The 16,844-nt window shown below is 49.9% G+C and overlaps 5 protein-coding genes across 5 annotated transcripts; 2 read left to right on the forward strand and 3 right to left on the reverse strand.

The window, feature by feature from the left end:
• Nucleotides 1-523: 523 nt before the first annotated feature.
• FSST1_008438 (FAD dependent oxidoreductase-domain-containing protein) lies at nucleotides 524-2,632 on the reverse strand (the record flags this gene model as incomplete). Its single annotated transcript, XM_083225321.1, has 2 exons — nucleotides 524-1,338; nucleotides 1,387-2,632. The coding sequence occupies 2 exons, from the start codon at nucleotides 2,630-2,632 to the stop codon at nucleotides 524-526; spliced, it is 2,061 nt and encodes a 686-aa protein (XP_083084399.1).
• Nucleotides 2,633-4,430: 1,798 nt separating this feature from the next.
• FSST1_008439 (aquaporin-like protein) lies at nucleotides 4,431-5,545 on the reverse strand (the record flags this gene model as incomplete). The annotated part of the gene is made up of 3 exons (XM_083225322.1): nucleotides 4,431-4,601; nucleotides 4,654-5,194; nucleotides 5,247-5,545. 3 exons carry the CDS (start codon nucleotides 5,543-5,545, stop codon nucleotides 4,431-4,433), a joined length of 1,011 nt encoding a protein of 336 aa, XP_083084400.1.
• A 1,521-nt stretch (nucleotides 5,546-7,066) lies between these two features.
• Nucleotides 7,067-8,743, forward strand: FSST1_008440 (glycerol kinase; the record flags this gene model as incomplete). The annotated part of the gene is made up of 3 exons (XM_083225323.1): nucleotides 7,067-7,215; nucleotides 7,272-8,430; nucleotides 8,501-8,743. 3 exons carry the CDS (start codon nucleotides 7,067-7,069, stop codon nucleotides 8,741-8,743), a joined length of 1,551 nt encoding a protein of 516 aa, XP_083084401.1.
• A 1,111-nt stretch (nucleotides 8,744-9,854) lies between these two features.
• On the forward strand, nucleotides 9,855-12,235 carry FSST1_008441 (transcription factor domain-containing protein; the record flags this gene model as incomplete). Its single annotated transcript, XM_083225324.1, has 3 exons — nucleotides 9,855-10,000; nucleotides 10,066-11,916; nucleotides 11,965-12,235. The coding sequence occupies 3 exons, from the start codon at nucleotides 9,855-9,857 to the stop codon at nucleotides 12,233-12,235; spliced, it is 2,268 nt and encodes a 755-aa protein (XP_083084402.1).
• A 605-nt stretch (nucleotides 12,236-12,840) lies between these two features.
• On the reverse strand, nucleotides 12,841-16,090 carry FSST1_008442 (uncharacterized protein; the record flags this gene model as incomplete). The annotated part of the gene is made up of 6 exons (XM_083225325.1): nucleotides 12,841-14,665; nucleotides 14,723-15,007; nucleotides 15,062-15,165; nucleotides 15,215-15,297; nucleotides 15,353-15,487; nucleotides 15,538-16,090. The coding sequence occupies 6 exons, from the start codon at nucleotides 16,088-16,090 to the stop codon at nucleotides 12,841-12,843; spliced, it is 2,985 nt and encodes a 994-aa protein (XP_083084403.1).
• Nucleotides 16,091-16,844: the final 754 nt, after the last annotated feature.

Genomic DNA, 16,844 nt, shown 5'->3' on the forward strand with positions numbered 1-16,844 from the left:
ATATTACCATAAAACTACGTCACTATACAAATGTCACGATGTGTTTTAAATCTGGGGCTCCGGATGGGTCCTGATGTAATGCAGCCTCATTTTATGGGGATGCTGGGAAGAAACATCGACGATCAGATGGAGATTTCTCCAAACCGGATTTATTTGCGGGGAATAAGGTCGAGTGCAATCGATCGACTGTGGGGGAGTTGAGAGTAGCGTCAGAACAATGTTGGGACAGAGATCAATTGACACAAAGTCAGCTGTAGAGTAACAGCAATTATCCCATCATACAACAGGTATCAATTAAAACACCATCAAGAAGAAGAAACAAGCCAAAATGTGATCATAAAATAGTTCATTATTTAAAAGTAATTACCAAGGAAAGCCGTTACTCCTTGTTCCGTCCGAAAAGTACCGGATCCTGCATCTATACGCCGTGCTTTTCTAACACAATTTTCAATGCCAGGGAATCTTCTATATGCTACATATGCCATGTCTTGAAACAAAGGGAATACACATCTCACTCCAAATTTTAGTCGTCGCGGGACTTACTGTAGGAGCCAGTGCTGCCGAGACCATTCATGTCAACGTCGAGACCGCCAATGCGAGTGGGGCGCTGTTGGCTGTGCTCTATTTGACGAGCGGGCATGCGCTCCTCCTGAGAGGCCTGAACAGGCGCGTCGGTCTTCTGCTCGAGACCCATGGAGGCGAGGAAGGCAATGCTGTCAGCCTTCTCTTGCGCCTTGCGGGCCTTGGACCATTGAAGCTCAGTAGCGGCAATGTCGATGACGCGAGGGAGAGCCTGGAGAGCCTTGCTGGAGTCGAGGAATGAGAGGCGGGTACGGCGGGCAATGATGTCGGCGACTGTGCAGGCAGCCTCATTGCGGATGCCATGGGAAATCTCGGACTCAAGGTAGGGAAGACCAGAAACGAGACGGTTGTTGAGAGAGGGGTTGATGGAGAGGACAGTCCAGGCGCGGTCACCATAGTTGTGAGCGAGGTGGTCGGCAACGTCAGCGTCAATAGGGTACATCTCCATCAGCTGAGAGGCCAAAGAGGTAGAGTATCCGTGGGCGCCGATAAGAGGAATGTTGCGGGTGCAGCAGACGCCAGTGGTGGTGAAACCGCTAGCGTTGGCACCGCTAATGTCGGGAAGAGAGATAGCCTGGGGCTTGAGATCGAACAGCTTGATGGCGTCGTTGACAGTGTCTTCGGCCATCTCACGGTATGTAGTCCACTTGCCACCAGCGCAGGTGAGGAGACCGGAGGGAGAGGTGGTGACGAGGTGGCTTCGGACGAGGGATTCGGTGTTCTTCGCGTTGGGGTTCTTGACGAGGGGTCGGATGCCTGTAGATGTTAGTATTGTCTGCAGTTCAATTGATGAGTGTAGCTTACCAGACCAGGCAGCCTGGACATCCTTGCGAGAGAGGGCAGACTCGGGAGTCAGAAGCTTGCTGACTTCACGGAGAATGAAGTCGACATCGTCCTGCTGAGCAACGGGCGCGCGCTCGACCTCGCAAGGGTTGTCGGTGGTACCGGCGAGAGTAAATCCCTGCCAGGGAAGGACGAAGATGACACGGCCATCAGAGGTAGCAGCGTCGAGAAGACCAATACCGTTGGGGCAGATGTCCTTGGGAAGCATGATGTGCACACCTGAAGCAGGAGCGACAATAGGCTTGCGAGAGGGATCATCCATCTGGTGGATAGCATCGGTGAAGGGTCCGGTAGCGTTAACAACACCCTTGGCGCGGACCTTGAAGGACTCAGCGTTGGCAGAGTCTCCGTTCTTGGAAGCGAGGACATCGCGAACTTGAGCGCCATTGATCTTGCCGTTGGCATCCTTCTCCAGACCAGTAACCTCAACATGGTTGAGAACGTTGGCACCGTATTGCGCAGCTGTCATGGCAAGAGCGACGTTCATGCGGGAGTCGTTGTGCTGACCATCGTAGTAGACCAGAGCACCAACCATGTTCTCCTGGCGCAACTTGGGGAAAGCCTCAAGGGCCTTGTTCTTGCTCATGTAGTAGGAGCTCTCGAGACCCTGGGAGCCAGCGAGGAGATCGTAGGCCTTGGTGCCAGCCCAGAAGTAGGGCGCCTCCCACCACTTCTGGAGAGGCAGCAGAATGGGCAATGAGCTGGAGAGATGGGGCGCAATGTTGAGAAAAGTCTTGCGCTCACGGAGAGCCTCCATGACGAGCTGCAATTGGCCGTAGTCAAGGTTCCAGACAGCCTTTTCTAGGTATCGAACGCCACCGTGGACGAGCTTGGTGCTCTTGGAGCTTGTACCGGAGGAAAAGTCATCGCGCTCGACAAGGGCGACCTTGAGGCCACGGGTGATGGCATCGATAGCGATTCCTGTTCCTGTAGCACCACCGCCGATGATGAGGAGGTCGTACTCGGTATCTTTGTCGGGCTGGCCGCTGCGACGCAGCTCAGCGAGGGCTTCGGCGCGGGCTTTTGTTGCGCTGAATGTGGGAGGGACGATGCGTCCTGCTGTGTCGCGCTTGAGGGGGACGAGGGCCTTGTCGACGACGTGGGTTCTGTTACGGGTTGCGTAGTAGCCGCCTCCGACAGCTAGAGTTGTTGTGGCCGCAGCTGCAAGGAGCAGAGGGCGCTTCATAGACCGTAATCTTTGTTGCATCTTGTGTGTATATGTGTGGTTTGTGGTGTTTGGGGGTTACTCTTGTGCGCTATAGCAGAAGTTTGGCGCACGCAGGAAAAAAGGTGGCGACCGTTGGGGAAGATTAGGGAGAAGTTGGAGAAAGCCTGGAGATGAAGTCTGGGGATAAAGATAAAGTCAAAGAAATGGCCAAAGGGTTTATAAGAGTGTATAGTAGACGACGATCAGAGGATGATGAGAGTGTGTCCATAAATTAGCGGAGTTGGAAATGGGTCATTTACTTGAGTCTGATATCATGGACTGTAACAAGTTTTTGGCGGACAAGTTTGGGGGTTGATTGAGTGCTGCACAGTGAAGACGCACTGCGGAATTAGGCTATGCCGGTAGTGCAGAACACTGTCCTTGACACTTTACCCTGCGAGTAAAAAAAAGAAAAGCGTTCATCTGACCTGAGCTGACCCGCAGACAAACGTAAAAAGCTGTTCAATAAAAGTCTCGAATTGCACCGCATGGCTTGAATAGGAATCCCGGATGGTCCTGAGCCTCATTCAAGGTGCACGCCGCGTATGCAGTTCGGGGCGAGAATACCGAGCACGCTGACGTTGGCATCGAGATTTTACCCCTGGGCTTATGCAGCTCGGTGTGCAAAGCCCGATGCAGAAGCTAATTCTGGACCAGATTTAGGCTAGTGGCTAACGGATCATTAATCGTCCACTCCGGCGGGTCACTCCGATCCGGAGTTTGCTCCTGTGAGTTTAATCACCCGCCCCCACGTTCAAGAGGGGAAACCCCGACTTCGGGGGGCGGTAAGAAAGGATAACAGATGGAGAGACACTAGTCAAAATACTATGATCAAATTCTTGATTAGTAGTGCCGACGCTTGTTGCATTATTTTTATACGTCTCAAGCCGAGCAGTCGTTGTTTCTGTCTTCCCTTAACCGGAGACATCAACTTTGGGGAAACCGTGGAAAGGCTCACGAATGTTCTGACCATTTAACTAAAAAGAGACTGAGGTCTCGCCATGCGGGAATTACCAGAATATGGATTTTATTCAAAAGAATTCCATTCCAGCCATGCATCGTCTTTGTGGCTTCGGAGGCACGGCTAATTTCCCACTAATCACTTGGTGAAGTGATGGTCCTTCATTCTCACTGGTGGATTAAGTTGGGTAACACTTTGGAGTTGACAGACTTACAACAACAACGCCATGTCCCCCCCCCAAACACTTATTGTACAGACAAATGGCTTCTCTCTTCATTAAGGGAAAATTGTCATAAGTCTCATAATTGACTTTTCGAATCGAAACAGACGAGATGCTGTCAATACGGGTGATGAAATTGCGATACACGTCGACGGTATAGGGTTGGTGGATGAACTTGGTGAGTCTACCAGCACATCAGACGACATGAGCAACAGCACTTGACAACAACACTTACCTACATTGGGAAACAATTTAACTGGCTCAAAACATATCTAATGATTGTATGGAAACAGACATCACGATAAACCTCCAACTCTACTACGCTACTCCTCGATCACGACCATGTCTCGGAACACTTTGGGTAACAGCATGAGCTTCTTCTCTACACTAGGCTATATCTTATCATTACGTCATTTCGCGCCAACACCATGACGAACCCAAAAAAAATCCAGAACGACGCGACGTGGCTTCACGCTAAACGATTGATGCGAGCTTGTTAGGTTCGATGTGAGACAATCTCAACATATCAACGCGACACGATCTTCAAATAAACGACTCCTCGGAACACCTCATCTTCACCATGAAAGAACCCGGCCATCTTTAGTTTACGAATGAGCCTATACTGGAGAGTTTGCGTTGTATGTGTTAGACCACGTCGACCGACGAGGGCTCACGAGACGACCGAAACCCATGCCTGGTGTGTTGATAGGACTGGGTCCAGTGTAGATGAACACATCATACAGAAAGCCACCGAAAGCACAGCCGAGGAATGGAGCTACCATAGGGATCTGGAGAACGGTCAGTCAAAATATTCACCTTGCGATATGCACTTGGACTCACCCAGAAATAGTACCCGCCAGCAGACCACACTTCACTCCCGTATCCGAGCATGTACGAAACCAAACGAGGACCAAAATCACGAGCCAAGTTGATGGCATATCCTGTCTCCCAACCGAAGCAAGCGCCGATACCGAAGATCAGGAAGAACAGACCTAATGGCATCAATGGACCGGCTCCGATGTTGGCGCTGTCCGCCATGGCAAAGATGACGAACTGCAGAATCGTGCTGGCGATGAACTCGGAAAAGAACATGCCAGTGCGTGTCATGAATTCAGCAGGATACGTGCAGAACACTCCAGCCGTCGCGTTCTCGCCAATCACGGTACGGATACCAGGGCCACCTTCATAGGCGTCAATGGCAGACTTGTAGTTACCGTACACGACGGCAGCAGCAGCCATGGCACCCAGGACTTGAGCGACGGCATACACTGGAAACTTTCGCCAGGGATGACCTCTGAACAGACAATTGGCCAGAGTCACGGCTGGGTTCAAGTGACCGCCTGATTTACCTCCGACATACACTCCAAGCATGACACCGAGGCTATGCTTATGTCAGTGACGAGCTTGGTTAACAAAGACAAGGAACAACTCACCCCCATCCCCATGAAATACTCTGGTAATCGCCCTTTGTTCCACGACTGAGAACAACCTGAGCAACGACACCGTCGCCAAAGAGGAGAAGGATGAAAGTACCAAAGAATTCCGAAAAAGCATCCTGACAGTTCTCCCTGACTCTACTCCAAGCATACTGCTCAGGCGGGGGTGGGATTGTGGGCGCCTCACTGGGCGCCTCACTGTACTTTTCATGCTGGCTCATCTCGACCTTTGTTGGGATGGAAGACTTGTGGACTGAAGACTCAGAGATAGAGTCGTTGACGGTAGAGATGGGCATCCTTGGGAAAGAGGTGAGGTTGCAGAGGGAAGAAGAATAGGATGGGATGAAATGTGTTGGCAACAGGATGCAAGAACGACAGGTTACAGTCAAGATTGGCGCTCGTCATCCACTTTGCTCGGCGTTGCTGGGGATCACGTTACAATTTATGGTCAGCAAAGTACAGGATGCATCCAAAGGTGGTGCTTTTGCCCCTCGTTCCCGTTACGGCCAAGAGCTTTCTTTGCGACTCTCGGTATTGGAAAACACCAACATATGTCGATTTACCGAAGCTGCGAGCGCCTGTCTTTGTCCCAAGTCTGGGCTTACGAGCACTGGACCAGGGGTTAGGTTATTCTGGGCACCCCAGGAGATTGGAAGAGGGGGAGGAGGAAAGGGCCAGCGAGTAGTTCCGATGGAATCGGACCATGGCAGGGCAACGGGCCAAGATGGCGTTCGGGACAAAACTCTGCTTGGACTTGATCATGTGCGGATGAGATTTCTGTCAACGATATGTCCCTCGGCGGCACACCACCGAAAACAAACGACAACGTCCGCGATGGGATATCAAAATCCGAGATGCTTTGCTCTGATGAGGATGCTTACACCGAAAGGCTGGGAGTGAATAAGAGGGGCAGAACGGTCGAGACTGGCGCGGTTCTATTCTCCACACATCTATCTCATCTCGAGCAACCCCAGACTCTCAAACAAAAGTTAGGAAAGGATTTGCAATCTTCCCGGTCGACCGAGGTCAAGTTGGTTTGGTTGGTTGGCTTGTCAGGAATAAGGTATGGTCAAAGTTATATGGCCCCGCAGTACGCGATGAGGTGACAAGCGGATCCGAATCAAGCTTCTGGAACATGGAGATTGTGCTTCCCCTAGTGCACTGCGGGGAAATGTAACATTTCACCAACCCCCTGTCCTCGTTCTTCTACTCTACCAACAGTACAGGTACATCGGATAAGTATATCACTCACTTATCTAGTCGTTCGCTCGTGGGATTCCCGATGGGCTGTGTGTGTCTTGTGACATGGACTGTAATTCGGTGTCCCCAAGCCGAGGCTTAGCTTACAGGCTGGAAGAGGAAAGTGATGTTGGTTATGTGCAACGAACAAGGGTCTATTTCGACAAGGGGGTGTAAGAGAAGGATTCATTCGAACTAATTTCGTGCATCTTTTCCGTCTGACAAGACTTGGGAACCCCGCAGCTGGGCAATCTCTTGGGGGAAGAGGGGAGACGGCGGGAATGGGAAACGGTTTCCCGAGATGCCTCTGAATTAGGAGGTTTGCACGAGATAGTCTTGGATCTCGGTGTTTGCTGGTAATTGGATACCGAAGCACGTACATACTTAAGGGCTACCAAGGGAATGCGCCTGTTCGAGATGCATTCCCACATTGAAACTTTATAAGGTGATCTTTTACACGCCCACATCAGTCAGACTCACTTGTCACTGTTACATTTTTTACCTTTGCCCCATCTAAACGATCCTTTCTCCACAACCTTCTTTCTGTGATCTGCTACAGGACTGCCCTGCACTGCATAATGCCTCTCCTCAACGGAAAGACAAACACTGCCTTCATTGGTGCCATTGATCAGGGCACTACAAGTTCGCGCTTCCTGATCTTTGACACCAGTGGCGATGTTGTTGCCACGCATCAGCTTGAATTCAAGCAGTACTATCCTCATCCTGGGTAAGTCAGATTTACGATGAAGTAATTCTTCGAACAGCGATTAATCTTTGGTTTAGTTGGCATGAGCATGATCCTGAGGAGCTTGTGAGCTCTGTTGAGCAGTGTATCGACGGCGCAGTTGAAGCTTTTGAGAGCCAAGGGCACTCAAGAGAGCAGATCAAAGCCGTTGGTATCACAAATCAACGAGAGACAACTGTCGTCTGGGACAAGACGACTGGAAAGGCTCTGCACAATGCCATCGTCTGGACAGACACACGATCGAAAGATCTCGTGCGTCGTCTCAAGCGCCGTCTTGGCTCTAGCGAGCTGATCGGACGATGCGGTATTCCTCTCTCCACGTACCCATCCGTCAGCAAACTGCTCTGGCTTCTTGACAATATTCCCGAAGTCAAAGATGCGTATGAGCGCGGTGTTTTGGCGTTTGGAACAGTCGACACCTGGTTGACGTACAAGCTCAACGGCGCGACTGAGCGTGACGTTTACGTTTCTGATCCGTCAAATGCCTCGCGAACCATGTTTATGAATCTTGAGACTCTCAAGTATGACGAGGACATTCTTGACTGGTTCCGTATTGATGATTCCAAGATTACGCTGCCAAGAATCGTGCGGTCTTCAGACAACAAGGCCTATGGATCACTGGCTGGTACGTCTCTCAAGGGAGTCAAGATCACCGGATGTCTGGGCGACCAGTCTGCAGCTCTTGTCGGACAGAAGGCCTTTACCCCCGGTCTCGCCAAGAACACGTACGGCACAGGTTGCTTCTTGCTCTACAACGTTGGCACCAAGCCCGTCATTTCGACGCACGGCCTGTTGACAACAGTAGCCTTTGATTTTGGTGAGGGCAACACCATGTACGCTCTGGAGGGCAGTATCGCAGTAGCGGGCTCCAGTGTCAAGTTCCTTGTGGACAACTTTGGCTTCATCGAGTCTTCGGCCAAGCTCAGCGCTCTGGCCGAGACGGTGGAGGACAATGGTGGGTGCACCTTTGTTACGGCCTTTAGTGGCCTGTTTGCGCCGTACTGGGTTGACGATGCGCGAGGCACCATCTTTGGTATCACGGCGTACACGCAGCGCGGGCACGTTGCGAGAGCGACTCTTGAGGCGACGTGTTTCCAAACAAAGGCCATTCTCGACTCGATGGAGAAGGACAGCGGACATGCCTTGACCGAGCTTGCTGTCGACGGTGGCATGTGTAACTCGGATCTGATCATGCAGGTACGTAAGACGTTGCCAATGTCTTGTCCCCACACATTTGAGAAGGATCATTTTGCTAACCTCTTTACAGACCCAGTCAGATCTTATTGGAATCCCGGTCAACCGACCCGGCATGCGTGAGACAACAGCACTGGGGGCGGCCATCGCAGCGGGGTTCGCCGTTGGTATCTGGAAGAGCTTTGATGACTTGAAGGAAGTCAACACCCAAGGTCGTACCATTTTCAAGCCGCAGATTGCCGAGGAGGAGGCGACCAAGCGGTTTGGTCGTTGGACCAAAGCGGTTGAGATGTCCAAGGGCTGGACTAACGAGTAGATACCCAGGAAAGTGGGCAGTTGATTGGTTTGTTTGCTTGTGTGTACTAGTACATATTCCAATAGTTCAGCTTTAGCTTAATGTTTGCATGGATTTTTATTCTGCTGCCTGATGAAACACTAGGATCTGTAGGGTTACTAAAGAAGAAATAAGCCGATGAATTGGAAACTTGATTGCTTCTAGACATGCATTAGCCCTTCTTTGATGATGGTGCCATCCGCGGCTCCGCAATGTTATTTCCGAGAGAGGGGTTCAAGCTGTACTGTATCTCGTTCAGGCTACTGTAGAGTTCTGTAGGAGTGAGGGGATTCGTTTGTGACTACCCATGCTGTTTTACTCAGTTGCGGTTGGTCCCGTCAGCTAAACCAAGCCACCCCAAGTCATCTTGGCTTCTGTCATGGATCTTGGTCATGGTCATGGTCATGGTCATGGTCATGGATCAAGGATTGAAACGTTTCCTCTCTTTCTGCAAACTCCTGCAAGCTGCAAGCAAGTGAAGAGAGCACATAAACCCGGGTGTTCCGGAGAGGAGAATGCTTGTATGCCGAGAAGTCACATGTAGGTGTAACGGTAATGCAAGGTTAGCCATAGATAGAAGGTCTGTGATGGGGAAACAGTGTTTAGCATTGACATCTCGACTTTGCTTTTTTCTCCCATGACAGGGATTAATGGGTATGATCTCGGATGTTTAGTCTCATATAGTCAAATGAATATTGTAAAATGTAACAATGAGAACTTTGAGTTGACATGGTGTAGTCGTAGTCGTATCGTCGGTAATATTTTGCTGATTTTGCCCCTCATTTGTTCCCTTGTCATAACTTTCTAAGCAAATCATTTCCCCTTCTCCACTCACTCATTTTCTTTCCTACACTCCACATCAAAAAAGGGTTCGGCTTTACTTTTATCACCCGCATCTGAACCACAACCCTCTCCATTCAAGGTAATCGACTCCGCGCTTGGATGAAGGGAGATCAGCAAAAAGAAGGACAGAGGGGGATTTGCAAGGGTCCAGTCTACTCATCCCAGCGCCCCAGTAGCTTATCTCCCCCAGACCCTCTTCTTTCCCATTGTCTGGATTGATTGTGGAGAGTTAGAAGGACAGAGATCGACCATGACGTCCATCAGCGGACCCTCCATGGCTGACGAAGAGGCCAATTCGACTTTGAGCAACGACGATGGTTCCAGTGGTGATGAGTCGAGGATGGCCGGTGCTGGACCATCAAAGAAGCGAAGAAGGGAGAAACACCAAAAGATATCGTACGTTTCTTTTTTCCAACTTAATACATCATTAATGATCAATTTTCTAAATTTATTCGCGTTAGCTGTGAGATGTGCAAGACTCGCAAAGTGAAATGCGACCGCGCTGAACCCGCTTGTTCATGGTGCGCTCGTCACAACAAAGCCTGTGTATATCTCGAACGTCAAAGGCCTGGAGCTGGAAGAAATGGGTTTAGCATTGAACTGGAAGCCAAAGTCAACAGAATCGATGCCTTGCTTCAAGCTCTGGGGCGGAGAGTGGAAGATCATATCGTCCAAGACCACTCTCCGGTTGTCTCTCCAGGTATATCTTCTGCCAACGCCAATGGTTACAATCCTTCACAGCTGGACAGTCGACTTACTCCAGCGACCCTCCCCAGACAATCATCCTTCTCTCAAGCAAAGTCACCCGCTATATCGAGCCCATGGCAGGTCACTAGCAACCAGAACACAACTCATCCATCTGTTCAGACACCACAACAAGGGCCCAGTGCACCAACACCAACTCAAGCAAACATACCAATACCAACACCTATAACACGAAATCCGTCAGTGCAATCATACACAATTGATCTGCCGCCGCAAGATATCATCTATAGTCTGGTAGACCTATACTTTAAGCACTGCGGGACATGGTGTCCTATCCTAGAACGCAAAACCATCTTTGCCACCTTCTTCGGATCAACATCAATGGAAGAGCCAGATCGGATCCTACTGTATGCTATCGTGGCCACGACGTTACGCTTCCTCAAAGATCCCAGGCTATCACCTGAGATGAGCGCATACTATCACTCTGTCGCCAAACATACAGTCCAGCTATACGCCATGGAGCATACCACAGTCCCTGCACTGAGAGCCCTTGTTATAATAACCTTGGATGAGCTGGGGACATCCAACGGGCCAAGAGGCTGGAACCTTCTGTCTCTGTTAGCTCAAAACGCCAGACAACTTGGTTTGTGCGAGGAGAGCAGCGTCTTCTTGTCCACAGAAGCATCCGAGCTCACACACACAGCATCCTCTCATAGAGTTGCAGCTAGCAAACCCGAATCTTGGATCGAAGATGAGGGACGAAGACGGCTGTACTGGATGATATATCTTCTCGACAGATATGCCACCATTGCTACGCCCACATTTGACTTTATCCTCAACGACACTAAAATCAATCGCTTCCTACCTTGCTCCTACGACTTGTTCTCGAAGAACGTGCCTGTAGAGACACGATCACTGAGTCCATGCAACAACAAACAATCACCCATAATGACCTATCTTGTCAACAAACCCGAGAATCTAGGTAGTTTCGCTTATCACTGCGAGATTCTCGTCATCCTCAGCAGAATACACGAGTTTCTCAAGACACCTGTCGATGTCACTTCACCGAGCGACATGGCAGAATGGCGCAACACATATCGCAACCTCGACCGCACTCTAGACGGGTGGCTTCAAAGTTTGCCGAGTGAATACAGCAAGATCTCTGCGCTTTGTCACTCTGATCCCGCCAGTCGCGTGGCCAACTGGTTCATGCTTCACAGCGCGTACGTCACAGCCGCCGTGCGCCTTCACTCCTCAGCAGCATATCCCACCGCCCGCTCTCACATATTTGTTCCCTCACACTACGCCATGCAAAGATGTCTATCCGCCGTTCAGAGCTTGGGAGATATCACGCGTGATGTCCTTGAAGCGGACGGGTTGAACCTCCTTGGGCCCTCGTTTGCGTTCTCGCTCTGGGTCGCTGCGAGACTCTTGCTTGTTCATGCTGCTACAGTTGGATGTGCGGTGGATTCACAGATTGACTTCTTCATTGATACGCTGCGAGATGTCGGACAACATTGGGAGGTTGCGAACAATTACTCCAAAATTCTTCAGCGTGTTGTACAGAGAGCCCGACAAGGTGACATGGGCTTCTCGGCGATGAGAAGGTAAGACTTGTGGTTCAATAACGATATTTCTCAACTAACAGTTACCAGGAGCGCCTACGACTTGGTCACTTTGACATCCACCGCACGACACTCGGGCTTGGAAGCAACGTCAACACAGACTACATCCCTGAGTGAACTCGACAATATCGACGTCTTTGAATTCTTCAATTATCCACGCACTTCATCATGTTCCAGCGCACAGTCACAGTTGCACCTGCAACCCATTCGTACTCCAGCTTTAGCAACGGAATCAAGCAGGGTCAACGGGGCGCCTGATCCTGAAGCTGACTGGTTGGCATTCGGATCGCCCTACACTTGATTTGGATGAGAGCAGTGGTTTTGGTTGGTTCAGCTCAGTTAAGATATTCGGAAAGCCTCACGGCGTGTACATTCATACTTCCTATAGCGGTGATTAGATTACATCATATTTTGCAGACTGAGAAGCCATATATGTGTATAAAAGTCCTAAACGTAAAAGATACATGAGAGTACAAATCTCTCCTTGACATTCCTTGAGATCCGGAATTGAGAATCCCATCTAGATTACGATCTGCAAAACACAAGCCGATTTGCATACCTCGACTCTACTACGACCACCCTAGCAAGATCTGCCATTAAGTTCAGCCCCCGCCGATCACTCGTGTGAACTCAATTGAGCTTCAACGGGCGCGTAGGCCATTCCTGAAAGTTAAATACTGCCCTAAACTTTGTCTCAGCTGTCAGTTGCTACTATTCGAGGGAGATTTACATTCCAACTTGTGATTGTTTATGGAGACTGTTTCAGATCGGCAAGACATGATATTCATTCATCTATACATCGTAACTATACTTTCATCGTAAGAGGTATCAAAGCCATAACAAATTTTCAGTGTCGTTCCAGGCGTTAACATGAACATAAATCGTAAACAATAAACAAACATTCCTTTAGCTATCCCAGATAGCTCCGTAGGCTGGAACACCACGCGTTTCCAGTCCGTAAACAATTTTCTTGGTGATCTTCTCATTCGCAATGATGATGACAGCCTCAGCCTTGAATTGCTTGACCAAGTTGTAGCCCATCTTTACCAAGTCAGGTCTCCCGAGCTTCTTAGTATCGTGGATGACCGCGTTGGGGATGCTGTTGCTGATGGTCTCGCAAATTTCTTTGCCAAACGTCTCTTCTGGGTTCTTGGTTGACCAGATGAGCTGTGTTGGACAGGAAGGATTTTGGATGTGGCCAAGGACAGGGCCAATTCCTGAGCCCGTCGCGATGAGAACGACGCGGTTGAACAGTGTTGCTATGCGCATGACGCCACATGTAGGTACGCCACGTGTCCAAATGTACGATGGGCCATCCTGTATGGTGGCTTTTGTCCAGTCACCAGCGTTAGAAACGACGAGTGAGTAGCCCTTTGATCTGCCGTTTACAGGCTCTGGGGCGGGGATGGTGGCGAATGAGTGCCATTCCTTAAGAGGTTGGCGTGAGAGACGGGTAAAAGACCCGTTGACAGGGACAGTGTAGTCAAAGTGAAGTCTGATGGCGTGGTCCGAGAGCTTCTCAGCTTCCACGGGGACCTTTCGAAGGAAGCACCACGAAGACGCAACGCTGGCTGTGGCTACAGCCAGAAGCCAAAAGGCGGGTGACTTGACACAGGACTCTCCCAAGGTTGTGCCAGCTGGTGTGCTGGCGTTGGCCGAGAGGACGACTTGGACCCAGAAGAGAGCGAGCATGGTCCAACCAGCGAATCGGTGAGTTCTCTCAAAGAGGTCATGGTATCGCTTGCGGACAGATGGCCAAGCCATACCAATCATGCCAACAAACATAACCGAGAGAATCCACGAAATGACTTGAGATGCGATGGAGAGGTTACCCCAGTCGGGACAGTTTCCAAACGCACACGCAATGTCAGCAATGTTGGTCGCCAAGAGCCATGCTCCTGCACTCGCAGCTGCACCAGAGTGAACACCGCCAAGATGATAGATCTTCGCACAGCGAGATCTGATAGCAAGAGGCCAGGACTTAGGTACGCTGCATGTGATAGTGTAGAGAGCATTGATGACAAATTCTTGACGAACAAGAACGGCAGTGGCCAAGTTGATGGCGGTGATGATACCCATCCATTCTCGGTTGATGCTGGTCAGGAGAAGAGCAATAGCGGCGCCAATATTGAACAAGCCAACAAGTGAGAATAAGCGACGGTACACGATAAGAATTCTGTGGCGTACTCCTCGGGCGTGTTTAGGCAGATCTTTCTCTGGAACAGCCTTCTCAAGATCATACTGGTGCTCGGGAATGAGAGTTGCATCCGAAGCATCTGAGAAAGAACTGAATTGCGTGGCACTTGAAGCGTTCGAATCCATGCGAGCGTGTGCCAGGACAGCAGGTAGAGGAGTGCGGACTTGGTTGTTGACAGCCATTGACACAGACATCTTTAGAGCATGCTTGTCGACTTTACCGTTTGCGGTCATGGGCATAGTCTCCAGTTGGTGGTAATGCGTCGGCATGGCGTAGTAAGGCTGGAGAGTCTTGAGATGTGCCTCAACGACCGGAACGGGACAATGGCTGGGAGTGACAAAGGCATGGATCTCCTCGTTGATCAGTAGAGCGGTTGCTGATTGAACTGAAGGACAGGACTTGATGCATGCAACAACGCCGTCGAGTTCAACACGGAAGCCCTTTACTTTGACTTGGTCGTCAATGCGGCCAAGGATGTGAAGAGTGCCATCCGTGTTCCATTGACATAAATCTCCGGTGTTGTACATGTTTGATCTATAAATAGTCAGTATTGGCTGAGCTTTCAGAAAGTCGGGACTAAGCTGTACTTACCCGTCTTGGGCAAATGGGTCCAGGCGGAATCTCTCAGCTGTCTTATCGGGCAGATCGACATAGCCTCGCGCCACTCCCGCGCCACCAGCCCAAACATTACCAACCTCTCCAACAGGAACAGGTTTTAGGAACTCATCCAAGATGTAGACGGTATTTCCTGGTGTAGGTTTACCAATGGATAGAGGCTGGCCTGTCTGGTGGAGGTGAGTGGTATTGACGATGGTGGTTTCTGTAGGGCCATAGCAGTTGAAGTAGGATACATGAGAAGCCCAAAGGTCCGCAAGTCTGTGGGAAGTCAGTTGAGGCTTTCCTTCCCGAATAAAGCTAATTTCAACTCACTTTTGGCAGCTTGGTTCACCTGCTGTGGCGACTGTTTTTAGTCTTGGGTAGTCCTCAGGGTTCTGTTTTGAGAGGATGCTTGGTGTGCAAATGAGAACATCCAACTTGAAGATGTATTAGTGTTGAGCTTCAAGTAGAATTCAAAAGTATTACCTCGTTTAAGGCTTTTGACCAATTTGATCCGCGAAGGATCAGAGTACCTCCATTTGATAGACAACCGAGTGTTTCCCAGGCAGCTTCACATGTTAGCTATAGCACTTGAGTCTGACTAAATAACAGTTCATGACTTACCCATATCAAAGCTGACGTTCAACACTTGGCCAACACATGATCCTGGTCCAATGCCCAAGTTTCCTGGTGCCTGACATAGCAAATTTGTGACGTTGCGGTGGCTGACATCTACTCCCTTTGGTGTGCCAGTTGTTCCTGACTAGTTAGTATGGCACAAGTCAAGGTATAAGTGTGAATCGTCGTACCTGAGGTGTATATCACATAGCAACCAGCTTCCGGCTGACTGAAGGGGATAAAGTCCGACTTGTCGTCGATCTCATGTGAGTCCTCAATTGTGACAATGTTGGAAACTCCTGTGTTTGATAGACGATGAGCTGTGGATTTTGAAGTCAAGACAACCTTTCCGCCTGTCTGCTTCAACACGAAACGTAGAGTCTCATCTGCCACGACGCCTCCGTCGAGAGGAACATATTGAGCACCACATGATAGGATAGAGATGATTCCGACAAGCATGCCAACACCACGCTTTACAACAAGAGGGACACGATCCCCTGGCAAAACACCAAGGCTTTGTAATCGTCGAGCCAAGCTGATGCTTTGTTGGGCAAGCTCACCATAACTTATCTCAACAGGCGGCTCGGCAGACAGATCTCGTGCCGCCTTTGCCGAAGGTTGTGTGGCGGCATGATGGAAGAAAGCTTCTGTGATAGTCGAGAAACTAGGCCGACTGCATGTACCTTGTGTAAAAGACACGGGCACGGCAGTCCCCTGAGGTACTGCAAGTACGGGAGAGGGCATGCCAGGCAAGCTAGGCGTGTGAAAGAGGATGGAAATGACGATCGTCGTACAAGAGGTTTCAAACAGAAACTCAAAATACTTGGATAATAAGAGAGAAGTGTGCTTGGGTGGTGGTGCTTTGATGATTTGAAATTAAAGGAGTGCATAAGAACTCTCTCCACCAAACAAGCAAGTGAGTTCTTAAATAAACAAATGATTTTCCCTTCTCCGCTTTCTGCAACCTCTTTCTTTTTCTTGTCTGTTCCCTGTCACCAACCTATCCATAGCCTAACCCAGCCTTCCTCGTCATTGCTTGGCAGGATTATTCCAAGCTACTGTACCCAACAAGTTGCAAATAGTGAAATGTCCAGGCAACCCGGCGAGTCAGGTGCGTAGTAAGAGCTGCACTTTTGGGGGGGCGGTCTTCACTCAGGCCGCGCCTTCCTCCGAGGTGCGTCTTTTTTTCCTCTTCCTGTGTCAAACGTGTCCAGACATGGCTCCGCATAGTCCTGTTTGCTGGTTTCCTTGAAACTGGCTTATCAATTGGGGTAAAGGAAGACCTCCGGTTAAAGCCATGACCAGTTTGGGAACGGGAAACCACTCTGAATCTTGCAAGGATTAGACACGAGCACATGACAATACGAGACGGGACGGCTTGAATGGGTGAGGACATGTTTGCTTGCGAAAATGTAGTTGGTAGATTTATTGAATGCTTTCTCTCACCGTCGGATCTAGGAAACTAAGTTTTGGTATAGTCTGTGGATCTGATCCCTGT

The sequence above is a fragment of the Fusarium sambucinum genome, chromosome II, assembly GCF_050947815.1.
Source record: "Fusarium sambucinum isolate potato_lamoka chromosome II, whole genome shotgun sequence".
Classification (NCBI taxonomy): Eukaryota; Fungi; Ascomycota; class Sordariomycetes; order Hypocreales; family Nectriaceae; genus Fusarium; species Fusarium sambucinum.